The following is a 15,170-nucleotide window of genomic DNA, read 5'->3' on the forward strand; positions in this document are numbered from 1 at the left end:
ACTCGCTGTGTGAATCTGTCTCCACCACACTCTCAGACAGTGCATTCCAGATCCTAACCACTCGCTGTGTGAATCTGTCTCCACCACACTCTCAGACAGTGCATTCCAGATCCTAACCACTCGCTGTGTGAATCTGTCTCCACCGCACTCTCAGACAGTGCATTCAGATCCTAACCACTCGCTGCGTGAATCTGTCTCCACCACACTCTCAGACAGTACATTCCCGATCCTAACCACTCACTGTGTGAATCTGTCTCCACCAAACTCTCAGACAGTGCATTCCAGATCCTAACCACTCGCTGTGTGAATCTGTCTCCACCACACTCTCAGACAGTGCATTCCAGATCCTAACCACTCACTGGGTGAAAAAGTTTTCTCTCTCATCACATTTGCTTCTTTTGCAAATTGCTTTAAATCTGCGCCCTCTCGTTCTTGATCCTTTTACAAGCAGGAACAGTTTCTCCCGATCGACTCTGTCCAACCCCTCTCATGATTTTGAACATCTCTATCAAATCTCCTCTTAGCTTTCTCCTCTCCCAGGAGAACAGTCCCAACCCCTCCAATCTACCCTCTCATCCCTGGAACCATTCTTATAAACCTCTTCTGCACTTTCTCCAATGTGTTCACATCCTTCCTGCAGTATGACAGCCAGAACTGTAACACAATACTCCAGCTGGCTACAAATCCATATCCTTCCTCCCCCATAGTACAAAGAGTAGAAAGCGCTTGGCCGCTGATCACTGGGGCTCAGAGCGAGGGCCCATCTCCACAGCCGGCCTCTGCTCAGTACAAAGAGGAAGCCAGCACTCAGATCCAACATGGCGAGGTCAGTGCGAATCGGCACTGAGGTGAGGGATCTCAAAGCCATTGGCCTGAGACGCAGTACACAGTACAGTGCCTGATCCCACCATCCGCCGCTCCCAGGTGAAGCTTGGGGTGACAAACCTGCCAATTTGATGACATACGCGATCCAATAGACTTTGTTCGGCAGGTTACAGTCAAGGTTCAATATTTCCACCTTCATCCCTTCCAGAACATCTTCCCACTGATCAAATAGTGGAACCTGTGGGGGGAAAGAAACATCGAGTTTTACAATGGTTTCCATCTCAACCATTTTTAAAATGGAGGAAAAAAGTTTATGTGACGGTACTGTGCCTTTAAGAAATATATTTATATTGTGTCTCTTGTAAGAGGCAGTGTTTTGTTGCAAGGAATCGCTTTATCTGAAAGAAACAAGCAGTCCCATGCTGAAACTGCAGGATAATAACTCATTTTAGCTAATGGTGTGTTTATCTAAAAAGAGTTAACGCATTTGTGTTTACTTGGGTTTCCCCCCTGGGGTTTCAGGATAGAGTTTTGCTTGGGTTGATTGAGAGGGTCATGTGCTAATGGGAGGAGCTTGGCTTACAGGAAAACGCACAGTTTCTCTTTAATTTGAAAACAGAATGAACAAGAGAGAGAGAAACATGACGTTAACACGAATACTCACGTGTTTGAAGCAGCTAACTGGAGCAGCTCTGCATTGGTGTTCCTCGATATACTTTCCCCACTCAAAGCTCCGGCCGAAAGCTTAAAAACAGGGAGAAAGCATCACTGGGGAAGGATGCATTTACTAAAGTACATTTCAGTGCCCAGCCCAAAGCAGGTTCAAACTCCACCACGTGGCACTGAGCGAGGGCACGGAGACCTCACCACGTGGCAGTGAGCGAGGGCACGGAGACCTCACACATGGCACTGGGTAAGGACACGGAGACCTCACACGTGGCACTGGGTAAGGACACGGAGGCTTCACCGTGTGGCACTGGGTAAGGACACGGAGATCTCAGCGCATGGCACTGGGTAAGGACATGGAGACCTCACCGTGTGGCACTGGGTAAGGACACGGAGATCTCAGCGCATGGCACTGGGTAAGGACATGGAGACCTCACACGTGGCACTGGGTAAGGACACGGAGGCTTCACCGTGTGGCACTGGGTAAGGACACAGAGACCTCACACATGGCACTGGGTAAGGACACGGAGACCTCACACATGGCACTGGGTAAGGACACGGAGACCTCACACATGGCACTGGGTAAGGACACGGAGACCTCACACATGGCACTGGGTAAGGACACGGAGACCTCACACATGGCACTGGGTAAGGACACGGAGACCTCACACATGGCACTGGGTAAGGACACGGAGACCTCACACATGGCACTGGGTAAGGACACGGAGACCTCACACATGGCACTGGGTAAGGACATGGAGACCTCACACATGGCACTGGGTAAGGACACGGAGGCTTCACCGTGTGGCACTGGGTAAGGACACAGAGACCTCACACGTGGCACTGGGTAAGGACACGGAGGCTTCATACGTGGCACTGGGTAAGGACACAGAGACCTCACACGTGGCACTGGGTAAGGACACGGAGGCTTCATACGTGGCACTGGGTAAGGACACAGAGACCTCACACGTGGCACTGGGTAAGGACACGGAGACCTCACGCATGGCACTGGGTAAGGACACGGAGACCTCACACGTGGCACTGGGTAAGGACATGGAGACCTCACACGTGGCACTGGGTAAGGACACAGAGGCTTCACACGTGGCACTGGGTAAGGACACGGAGACCTCACCGTGTGGCACTGGGTAAGGACACGGAGACCTCACCGTGTGGCACTGGGTAAGGACACGGAGACCTCACCGCGTGGCACTGGGTAAGGACACGGAGACCTCACCACATGGCACTGGGTAAGGACACGGAGACCTCACACGTGGCACTGGGTAAGGACATGGAGGCTTCACACGTGGCACTGGGTAAGGACACGGAGACCTCACCGTGTGGCACTGGGTAAGGACACGGAGACCTCACCGTGTGGCACTGGGTAAGAACACGGAGACCTCACCGCGTGGCACTGGGTAAGGACACGGAGACCTCACCGCGTGGCACTGGGTAAGGACACGGAGACCTCACCGTGTGGCACTGGGTAAGGACACGGAGACCTCACCGCGTGGCACTGGGTAAGGACACGGAGACCTCACCACATGGCACTGGGTAAGGACACGGAGGCTTCACACGTGGCACTGGGTAAGGACACGGAGACCTCATCGTGTGGCACTGGGTAAGGACACGGAGACCTCACCGTGTGGCACTGGGTAAGGACACGGAGACCTCACCGTGTGGCACTGGGTAAGGACACGGAGACCTCACACATGGCACTGGGTAAGGACACGGAGACCTCACCGTGTGGCACTGGGTAAGGACACGGAGACCTCACCGTGTGGCACTGGGTAAGGACACGGAGACCTCACCGTGTGGCACTGGGTAAGGACACGGAGACCTCACCGTGTGGCACTGGGTAAGGACACGGAGACCTCACACATGGCACTGGGTAAGGACACGGAGACCTCACCGTGTGGCACTGGGTAAGGACATGGAGACCTCACCGCGTGGCACTGGGTAAGGACACGGAGGCTTCACACGTGGCACTGGGTAAGGACACGGAGGCTTCACACGTGGCACTGGGTAAGGACACGGAGGCTTCACACGTGGCACTGGGTAAGGACACGGAGGCTTCACACGTGGCACTGGGTAAGGACACGGAGGCTTCACACATGGCACTGGGTAAGGACATGGAGACCTCACCGCGTGGCACTGGGTAAGGACACGGAGGCTTCACACGTGGCACTGGGTAAGGACACGGAGGCTTCACACGTGGCACTGGGTAAGGACACGGAGGCTTCACACGTGGCACTGGGTAAGGACACGGAGGCTTCACACGTGGCACTGGGTAAGGACACGGAGGCTTCACACGTGGCACTGGGTAAGGACACGGAGGCTTCACACATGGCACTGGGTAAGGACATGGAGACCTCACCGCGTGGCACTGGGTAAGGACACGGAGGCTTCACACGTGGCACTGGGTAAGGACACGGAGGCTTCACACGTGGCACTGGGTAAGGACACGGAGGCTTCACACGTGGCACTGGGTAAGGACACGGAGGCTTCACACGTGGCACTGGGTAAGGACACGGAGGCTAAGAGGGGATCTTATTGAAACATATAAGATGATTAGAGGTTTAGATAGGGTGGATAGTGATAGCCTTTTTCCTCTGATGGAGAAATCCAGCACGAGGGGGCATGGCTTTAAATTGAGGGGGGGTAGTTATAGAACCGATGTCAGGGGTAGGTTCTTTACCCAGAGGGTGGTGAGGGATTGGAATGCCCTGCCAGCATCAGTAGTAAATGCGCCTAGTTTGGGGGCGTTTAAGAGATCCGTAGATAGGTTCATGGACGAAAAGAAATTGGTTTAGGTTGGAGGGTCACAGTTTTTTTTTTTAACTGGTCGGTGCAACATCGTGGGCCGAAGGGCCTGTTCTGCGCTGTAATGTTCTATGTTCTATGTTCTATGTTCACACGTGGCACTGGGTAAGGACACGGAGGCTTCACACGTGGCACTGGGTAAGGACACGGAGGCTTCACACGTGGCACTGGGTAAGGACACGGAGGCTTCACACGTGGCACTGGGTAAGGACACGGAGGCTTCACACGTGGCACTGGGTAAGGACACGGAGGCTTCACACGTGGCACTGGGTAAGGACACGGAGGCTTCACACGTGGCACTGGGTAAGGACACGGAGGCTTCACACGTGGCACTGGGTAAGGACACGGAGGCTTCACACGTGGCACTGGGTAAGGACACGGAGGCTTCACACGTGGCACTGGGTAAGGACATGGAGACCTCACCGCGTGGCACTGGGTAAGGACACGGAGGCTTCACACATGGCACTGGGTAAGGACACGGAGGCTTCACACGTGGCACTGGGTAAGGACACGGAGGCTTCACACGTGGCACTGGGTAAGGACATGGAGACCTCACCACATGGCACTGGGTAAGGACACGGAGGCTTCACCGTGTGGCACTGGGTAAGGACACGGAGACCTCGCCACATGGCACTGGGTAAGGACACGGAGACCTCACACGTGGCACTGGGTAAGGACACGGAGACCTCACCACGTGGCACTGGGTAAGGACATGGAGACCTCACCACATGGCACTGGGTAAGGACACGGAGACCTCACACGTGGCACTGGGTAAGGACACGGAGACCTCACACGTGGCACTGGGTAAGGACACGGAGACCTCATACGTGGCACTGGGTAAGGACACGGAGACCTCACACGTGGCACTGGGTAAGGAAACGGAGACCTCACCACATGGCACTGGGTAAGGACACGGAGACCTCACACGTGGCACTGGGTAAGGACACGGAGACCTCACACGTGGCACTGGGTAAGGACACGGAGAGCTCACCACATGGCACTGGGTAAGGACACGGAGACCTCACACGTGGCACTGGGTAAGGACACGGAGACCTCACCACATGGCACTGGGTAAGGACACGGAGACCTCACACGTGGCACTGGGTAAGGACACGGAGACCTCATACGTGGCACTGGGTAAGGACACAGAGGCTTCACGCGTGGCACTGGGTAAGGACACGGAGACCTCACCGCGTGGCACTGGGTAAGGACACGGAGACCTCACCGCGTGGCACTGGGTAAGGACACGGAGACCTCACCGCGTGGCACTGGGTAAGGACACGGAGACCTCACCGCGTGGCACTGGGTAAGGACACGGAGACCTCACCGCGTGGCACTGGGTAAGGACATGGAGACCTCACCGTGTGGCACTGGGTAAGGACACGGAGACCTCACCGTGTGGCACTGGGTAAGGACACGGAGACCTCACCGTGTGGCACTGGGTAAGGACACGGAGACCTCACCGTGTGGCACTGGGTAAGGACACGGAGACCTCACCGTGTGGCACTGGGTAAGGACACGGAGACCTCACCGTGTGGCACTGGGTAAGGACACGGAGACCTCACCGTGTGGCACTGGGTAAGGACACGGAGACCTCACCGTGTGGCACTGGGTAAGGACACGGAGACCTCACCGTGTGGCACTGGGTAAGGACACGGAGACCTCACCGCGTGGCACTGGGTAAGGACACGGAGACCTCACCGCGTGGCACTGGGTAAGGACACGGAGACCTCACCGTGTGGCACTGGGTAAGGACACGGAGACCTCACCGCGTGGCACTGGGTAAGGACACGGAGGCTTCACACATGGCACTGGGTAAGGACACGGAGGCTTCACACATGGCACTGGGTAAGGACACGGAGGCTTCACACGTGGCACTGGGTAAGGACACGGAGGCTTCACACGTGGCACTGGGTAAGGACACGGAGGCTTCACACGTGGCACTGGGTAAGGACACGGAGGCTTCACACGTGGCACTGGGTAAGGACACGGAGGCTTCACACGTGGCACTGGGTAAGGACACGGAGGCTTCACACGTGGCACTGGGTAAGGACACGGAGACCTCACACATGGCACTGGGTAAGGACATGGAGACCTCACCGCGTGGCACTGGGTAAGGACACGGAGGCTTCACCGTGTGGCACTGGGTAAGGACACGGAGACCTCACCACGTGGCACTGGGTAAGGACACGGAGGCTTCACACGTGGCACTGGGTAAGGACACGGAGACCTCACCACATGGCACTGGGTAAGGACACGGAGACCTCACCACATGGCACTGGGTAAGGACACGGAGACCTCACACGTGGCACTGGGTAAGGACACGGAGACCTCACACGTGGCACTGGGTAAGGACACGGAGACCTCACACGTGGCACTGGGTAAGGACACGGAGACCTCACCACATGGCACTGGGTAAGGACACGGAGACCTCACACGTGGCACTGGGTAAGGACACGGAGACCTCACCACGTGGCACTGGGTAAGGACACGGAGACCTCACACGTGGCACTGGGTAAGGACACGGAGACCTCACCACATGGCACTGGGTAAGGACACGGAGACCTCATACGTGGCACTGGGTAAGGACACGGAGACCTCACCACATGGCACTGGGTAAGGACACGGAGACCTCACCGCGTGGCACTGGGTAAGGACACGGAGACCTCACCACGTGGCACTGGGTAAGGACACGGAGACCTAACCGCGTGGCACTGGGTAAGGACACGGAGACCTCACCACGTGGCACTGGGTAAGGACACGGAGACCTCACCACATGGCACTGGGTAAGGACACGGAGACCTCATACGTGGCACTGGGTAAGGACACGGAGACCTCACCACATGGCACTGGGTAAGGACACGGAGACCTCACACGTGGCACTGGGTAAGGACACGGAGACCTCACACGTGGCACTGGGTAAGGACACGGAGACCTCACCACATGGCACTGGGTAAGGACACGGAGACCTCACACGTGGCACTGGGTAAGGACACGGAGACCTCATACGTGGCACTGGGTAAGGACACAGAGGCTTCACGCGTGGCACTGGGTAAGGATACGGAGACCTCACACGTGGCACTGGGTAAGGACACGGAGACCTCATACGTGGCACTGGGTAAGGACACAGAGGCTTCACACGTGGCACTGGGTAAGGACACGGAGGCTTCACACGTGGCACTGGGTAAGGACACGGAGGCTTCACACGTGGCACTGGGTAAGGACACGGAGGCTTCACACGTGGCACTGGGTAAGGACACGGAGACCTCACACGTGGCACTGGGTAAGGACACGGAGACCTCACCACATGGCACTGGGTAAGGACACGGAGACCTCACACGTGGCACTGGGTAAGGACACGGAGACCTCACCACATGGCACTGGGTAAGGACACGGAGACCTCACACGTGGCACTGGGTAAGGACACGGAGACCTCACCACATGGCACTGGGTAAGGACATGGAGACCTCACCACGTGGCACTGGGTAAGGACACGGAGACCTCACCACATGGCACTGGGTAAGGACACGGAGACCTCACACGTGGCACTGGGTAAGGACACGGAGACCTCACACGTGGCACTGGGTAAGGACACGGAGACCTCACACGTGGCACTGGGTAAGGACACGGAGACCTCACCACATGGCACTGGGTAAGGACACGGAGACCTCACACGTGGCACTGGGTAAGGACACGGAGACCTCACCACGTGGCACTGGGTAAGGACACGGAGACCTCACACGTGGCACTGGGTAAGGACACGGAGACCTCACCACGTGGCACTGGGTAAGGACACGGAGACCTCACCACATGGCACTGGGTAAGGACACGGAGACCTCACACGTGGCACTGGGTAAGGACATGGAGACCTCACCGCGTGGCACTGGGTAAGGACACGGAGACCTCATACGTGGCACTGGGTAAGGACACGGAGACCTCATACGTGGCACTGGGTAAGGACACGGAGACCTCATACGTGGCACTGGGTAAGGACACGGAGACCTCACCACATGGCACTGGGTAAGGACACGGAGACCTCACACGTGGCACTGGGTAAGGACACAGAGGCTTCACGCGTGGCACTGGGTAAGGACACGGAGACCTCACACGTGGCACTGGGTAAGGACACGGAGACCTCATACGTGGCACTGGGTAAGGACACAGAGGCTTCACGCGTGGCACTGGGTAAGGACACGGAGACCTCACACGTGGCACTGGGTAAGGACACGGAGACCTCATACGTGGCACTGGGTAAGGACACAGAGGCTTCACACGTGGCACTGGGTAAGGACACGGAGGCTTCACACGTGGCACTGGGTAAGGACACAGAGGCTTCACACGTGGCACTGGGTAAGGACACAGAGGCTTCACACGTGGCACTGGGTAAGGACACGGAGACCTCACACGTGGCACTGGGTAAGGACACGGAGACCTCACCACATGGCACTGGGTAAGGACACGGAGACCTCACACGTGGCACTGGGTAAGGACATGGAGACCTCACCGCGTGGCACTGGGTAAGGACACGGAGACCTCACCGCGTGGCACTGGGTAAGGACACGGAGACCTCACACGTGGCACTGGGTAAGGACACAGAGGCTTCACGCGTGGCACTGGGTAAGGACACGGAGGCCTCACCGTGTGGCACTGGGTAAGGACACGGAGACCTCACCACATGGCACTGGGTAAGGACACGGAGACCTCACACGTGGCACTGGGTAAGGACATGGAGACCTCACCGCGTGGCACTGGGTAAGGACACGGAGACCTCACCACATGGCACTGGGTAAGGACATGGAGACCTCACCGCGTGGCACTGGGTAAGGACATGGAGACCTCACCGCGTGGCACTGGGTAAGGACACGGAGACCTCACCGCGTGGCACTGGGTAAGGACACAGAGACCTCACACGTGGCACTGGGTAAGGACACAGAGGCTTCACGCGTGGCACTGGGTAAGGACACGGAGACCTCACCGTGTGGCACTGGGTAAGGACACGGAGACCTCACCACATGGCACTGGGTAAGGACACGGAGACCTCACACGTGGCACTGGGTAAGGACACGGAGACCTCACCACATGGCACTGGGTAAGGACACGGAGACCTCACACGTGGCACTGGGTAAGGACACGGAGACCTCATACGTGGCACTGGGTAAGGACACGGAGACCTCACACATGGCACTGGGTAAGGACACAGAGGCTTCACGCGTGGCACTGGGTAAGGACACGGAGACCTCACCGCGTGGCACTGGGTAAGGACACGGAGACCTCACACGTGGCACTGGGTAAGGACACGGAGACCTCACACGTGGCACTGGGTAAGGACACGGAGACCTCATACGTGGCACTGGGTAAGGACACGGAGACCTCACACATGGCACTGGGTAAGGACACGGAGACCTCACACATGGCACTGGGTAAGGACACGGAGACCTCACACATGGCACTGGGTAAGGACACGGAGACCTCACACATGGCACTGGGTAAGGACATGGAGACCTCACACATGGCACTGGGTAAGGACACGGAGGCTTCACCGTGTGGCACTGGGTAAGGACACAGAGACCTCACACGTGGCACTGGGTAAGGACACGGAGGCTTCATACGTGGCACTGGGTAAGGACACAGAGACCTCACACGTGGCACTGGGTAAGGACACGGAGGCTTCATACGTGGCACTGGGTAAGGACACAGAGACCTCACACGTGGCACTGGGTAAGGACACGGAGACCTCACGCATGGCACTGGGTAAGGACACGGAGACCTCACACGTGGCACTGGGTAAGGACATGGAGACCTCACACGTGGCACTGGGTAAGGACACAGAGGCTTCACACGTGGCACTGGGTAAGGACACGGAGACCTCACCGTGTGGCACTGGGTAAGGACACGGAGACCTCACCGTGTGGCACTGGGTAAGGACACGGAGACCTCACCGCGTGGCACTGGGTAAGGACACGGAGACCTCACCACATGGCACTGGGTAAGGACACGGAGACCTCACACGTGGCACTGGGTAAGGACATGGAGACCTCACACGTGGCACTGGGTAAGGACACAGAGGCTTCACACGTGGCACTGGGTAAGGACACGGAGACCTCACCGTGTGGCACTGGGTAAGGACACGGAGACCTCACCGTGTGGCACTGGGTAAGAACACGGAGACCTCACCGCGTGGCACTGGGTAAGGACACGGAGACCTCACCGCGTGGCACTGGGTAAGGACACGGAGACCTCACCGTGTGGCACTGGGTAAGGACACGGAGACCTCACCGCGTGGCACTGGGTAAGGACACGGAGACCTCACCACATGGCACTGGGTAAGGACACGGAGGCTTCACACGTGGCACTGGGTAAGGACACGGAGACCTCATCGTGTGGCACTGGGTAAGGACACGGAGACCTCACCGTGTGGCACTGGGTAAGGACACGGAGACCTCACCGTGTGGCACTGGGTAAGGACACGGAGACCTCACACATGGCACTGGGTAAGGACACGGAGACCTCACCGTGTGGCACTGGGTAAGGACACGGAGACCTCACCGTGTGGCACTGGGTAAGGACACGGAGACCTCACCGTGTGGCACTGGGTAAGGACACGGAGACCTCACCGTGTGGCACTGGGTAAGGACACGGAGACCTCACCGTGTGGCACTGGGTAAGGACACGGAGACCTCACCGTGTGGCACTGGGTAAGGACACGGAGACCTCACCGCGTGGCACTGGGTAAGGACACGGAGACCTCACCACATGGCACTGGGTAAGGACACGGAGACCTCACACGTGGCACTGGGTAAGGACATGGAGACCTCACACGTGGCACTGGGTAAGGACACAGAGGCTTCACACGTGGCACTGGGTAAGGACACGGAGACCTCACCGTGTGGCACTGGGTAAGGACACGGAGACCTCACCGTGTGGCACTGGGTAAGAACACGGAGACCTCACCGCGTGGCACTGGGTAAGGACACGGAGACCTCACCGCGTGGCACTGGGTAAGGACACGGAGACCTCACCGTGTGGCACTGGGTAAGGACACGGAGACCTCACCGCGTGGCACTGGGTAAGGACACGGAGACCTCACCACATGGCACTGGGTAAGGACACGGAGGCTTCACACGTGGCACTGGGTAAGGACACGGAGACCTCATCGTGTGGCACTGGGTAAGGACACGGAGACCTCACCGTGTGGCACTGGGTAAGGACACGGAGACCTCACCGTGTGGCACTGGGTAAGGACACGGAGACCTCACACATGGCACTGGGTAAGGACACGGAGACCTCACCGTGTGGCACTGGGTAAGGACACGGAGACCTCACCGTGTGGCACTGGGTAAGGACACGGAGACCTCACCGTGTGGCACTGGGTAAGGACACGGAGACCTCACCGTGTGGCACTGGGTAAGGACACGGAGACCTCACACATGGCACTGGGTAAGGACACGGAGACCTCACCGTGTGGCACTGGGTAAGGACATGGAGACCTCACCGCGTGGCACTGGGTAAGGACACGGAGGCTTCACACGTGGCACTGGGTAAGGACACGGAGGCTTCACACGTGGCACTGGGTAAGGACACGGAGGCTTCACACGTGGCACTGGGTAAGGACACGGAGGCTTCACACGTGGCACTGGGTAAGGACACGGAGGCTTCACACATGGCACTGGGTAAGGACATGGAGACCTCACCGCGTGGCACTGGGTAAGGACACGGAGGCTTCACACGTGGCACTGGGTAAGGACACGGAGGCTTCACACGTGGCACTGGGTAAGGACACGGAGGCTTCACACGTGGCACTGGGTAAGGACACGGAGGCTTCACACGTGGCACTGGGTAAGGACACGGAGGCTTCACACGTGGCACTGGGTAAGGACACAGAGGCTTCACACGTGGCACTGGGTAAGGACACAGAGGCTTCACACGTGGCACTGGGTAAGGACACGGAGACCTCACACGTGGCACTGGGTAAGGACACGGAGACCTCACCACATGGCACTGGGTAAGGACACGGAGACCTCACACGTGGCACTGGGTAAGGACATGGAGACCTCACCGCGTGGCACTGGGTAAGGACACGGAGACCTCACCGCGTGGCACTGGGTAAGGACACGGAGACCTCACACGTGGCACTGGGTAAGGACACAGAGGCTTCACGCGTGGCACTGGGTAAGGACACGGAGGCCTCACCGTGTGGCACTGGGTAAGGACACGGAGACCTCACCACATGGCACTGGGTAAGGACACGGAGACCTCACACGTGGCACTGGGTAAGGACATGGAGACCTCACCGCGTGGCACTGGGTAAGGACACGGAGACCTCACCACATGGCACTGGGTAAGGACATGGAGACCTCACCGCGTGGCACTGGGTAAGGACATGGAGACCTCACCGCGTGGCACTGGGTAAGGACACGGAGACCTCACCGCGTGGCACTGGGTAAGGACACGGAGACCTCACACGTGGCACTGGGTAAGGACACAGAGGCTTCACGCGTGGCACTGGGTAAGGACACGGAGACCTCACCGTGTGGCACTGGGTAAGGACACGGAGACCTCACCACATGGCACTGGGTAAGGACACGGAGACCTCACACGTGGCACTGGGTAAGGACACGGAGACCTCACCACATGGCACTGGGTAAGGACACGGAGACCTCACACGTGGCACTGGGTAAGGACACGGAGACCTCATACGTGGCACTGGGTAAGGACACGGAGACCTCACACATGGCACTGGGTAAGGACACAGAGGCTTCACGCGTGGCACTGGGTAAGGACACGGAGACCTCACCGCGTGGCACTGGGTAAGGACACGGAGACCTCACACGTGGCACTGGGTAAGGACACGGAGACCTCACACGTGGCACTGGGTAAGGACACGGAGACCTCATACGTGGCACTGGGTAAGGACACGGAGACCTCACACATGGCACTGGGGAAGGACACGGAGACCTCACACATGGCACTGGGTAAGGACACGGAGACCTCACACATGGCACTGGGTAAGGACACGGAGACCTCACACATGGCACTGGGTAAGGACATGGAGACCTCACACATGGCACTGGGTAAGGACACGGAGGCTTCACCGTGTGGCACTGGGTAAGGACACAGAGACCTCACACGTGGCACTGGGTAAGGACACGGAGGCTTCATACGTGGCACTGGGTAAGGACACAGAGACCTCACACGTGGCACTGGGTAAGGACACGGAGGCTTCATACGTGGCACTGGGTAAGGACACAGAGACCTCACACGTGGCACTGGGTAAGGACACGGAGACCTCACGCATGGCACTGGGTAAGGACACGGAGACCTCACACGTGGCACTGGGTAAGGACATGGAGACCTCACACGTGGCACTGGGTAAGGACACAGAGGCTTCACACGTGGCACTGGGTAAGGACACGGAGACCTCACCGTGTGGCACTGGGTAAGGACACGGAGACCTCACCGTGTGGCACTGGGTAAGGACACGGAGACCTCACCGCGTGGCACTGGGTAAGGACACGGAGACCTCACCACATGGCACTGTGTAAGGACACGGAGACCTCACACGTGGCACTGGGTAAGGACATGGAGACCTCACACGTGGCACTGGGTAAGGACACGGAGACCTCACCACATGGCACTGGGTAAGGACACGGAGGCTTCACACGTGGCACTGGGTAAGGACACGGAGACCTCATCGTGTGGCACTGGGTAAGGACACGGAGACCTCACCGTGTGGCACTGGGTAAGGACACGGAGACCTCACCGTGTGGCACTGGGTAAGGACACGGAGACCTCACACATGGCACTGGGTAAGGACACGGAGACCTCACCGTGTGGCACTGGGTAAGGACACGGAGACCTCACCGTGTGGCACTGGGTAAGGACACGGAGACCTCACCGTGTGGCACTGGGTAAGGACACGGAGACCTCACCGTGTGGCACTGGGTAAGGACACGGAGACCTCACCGTGTGGCACTGGGTAAGGACACGGAGACCTCACCGTGTGGCACTGGGTAAGGACACGGAGACCTCACCGTGTGGCACTGGGTAAGGACACGGAGACCTCACCGCGTGGCACTGGGTAAGGACACGGAGACCTCACCACATGGCACTGGGTAAGGACACGGAGACCTCACACGTGGCACTGGGTAAGGACATGGAGACCTCACACGTGGCACTGGGTAAGGACACAGAGGCTTCACACGTGGCACTGGGTAAGGACACGGAGACCTCACCGTGTGGCACTGGGTAAGGACACGGAGACCTCACCGTGTGGCACTGGGTAAGAACACGGAGACCTCACCGCGTGGCACTGGGTAAGGACACGGAGACCTCACCGCGTGGCACTGGGTAAGGACACGGAGACCTCACCGTGTGGCACTGGGTAAGGACACGGAGACCTCACCGCGTGGCACTGCGTAAGGACACGGAGACCTCACCACATGGCACTGGGTAAGGACACGGAGGCTTCACACGTGGCACTGGGTAAGGACACGGAGACCTCATCGTGTGGCACTGGGTAAGGACACGGAGACCTCACCGTGTGGCACTGGGTAAGGACACGGAGACCTCACCGTGTGGCACTGGGTAAGGACACGGAGACCTCACACATGGCACTGGGTAAGGACACGGAGACCTCACCGTGTGGCACTGGGTAAGGACACGGAGACCTCACCGTGTGGCACTGGGTAAGGACACGGAGACCTCACCGTGTGGCACTGGGTAAGGACACGGAGACCTCACCGTGTGGCACTGGGTAAGGACACGGAGACCTCACACATGGCACTGGGTAAGGACACGGAGACCTCACCGTGTGGCACTGGGTAAGGACACGGAGGCTTCACACGTGGCACTGGGTAAGG

The 15,170-nt window shown here is 58.4% G+C and overlaps 1 protein-coding gene across 3 annotated transcripts in view; it reads right to left on the minus strand.

Moving 5' to 3' along the window:
* Positions 1-15,170, minus strand: part of l3mbtl2 (L3MBTL histone methyl-lysine binding protein 2) — a 176,289-nt gene that overhangs the window by 116,991 nt on the left and 44,128 nt on the right. For all 3 annotated transcript variants that reach the window (XM_078237601.1, XM_078237603.1, XM_078237602.1), the window contains exons 5-6: positions 1,490-1,569; positions 946-1,063 (exon numbers count right to left, since the gene is read on the minus strand). In XM_078237601.1, coding sequence (XP_078093727.1) covers positions 946-1,063; positions 1,490-1,569 — 198 coding nt within the window. The remainder of the gene's footprint in view (positions 1-945; positions 1,064-1,489; positions 1,570-15,170) is intronic.

This window comes from Mustelus asterias, chromosome 21, assembly GCF_964213995.1.
Source record: "Mustelus asterias chromosome 21, sMusAst1.hap1.1, whole genome shotgun sequence".
In the NCBI taxonomy this organism is placed as follows: Eukaryota; Metazoa; Chordata; class Chondrichthyes; order Carcharhiniformes; family Triakidae; genus Mustelus; species Mustelus asterias.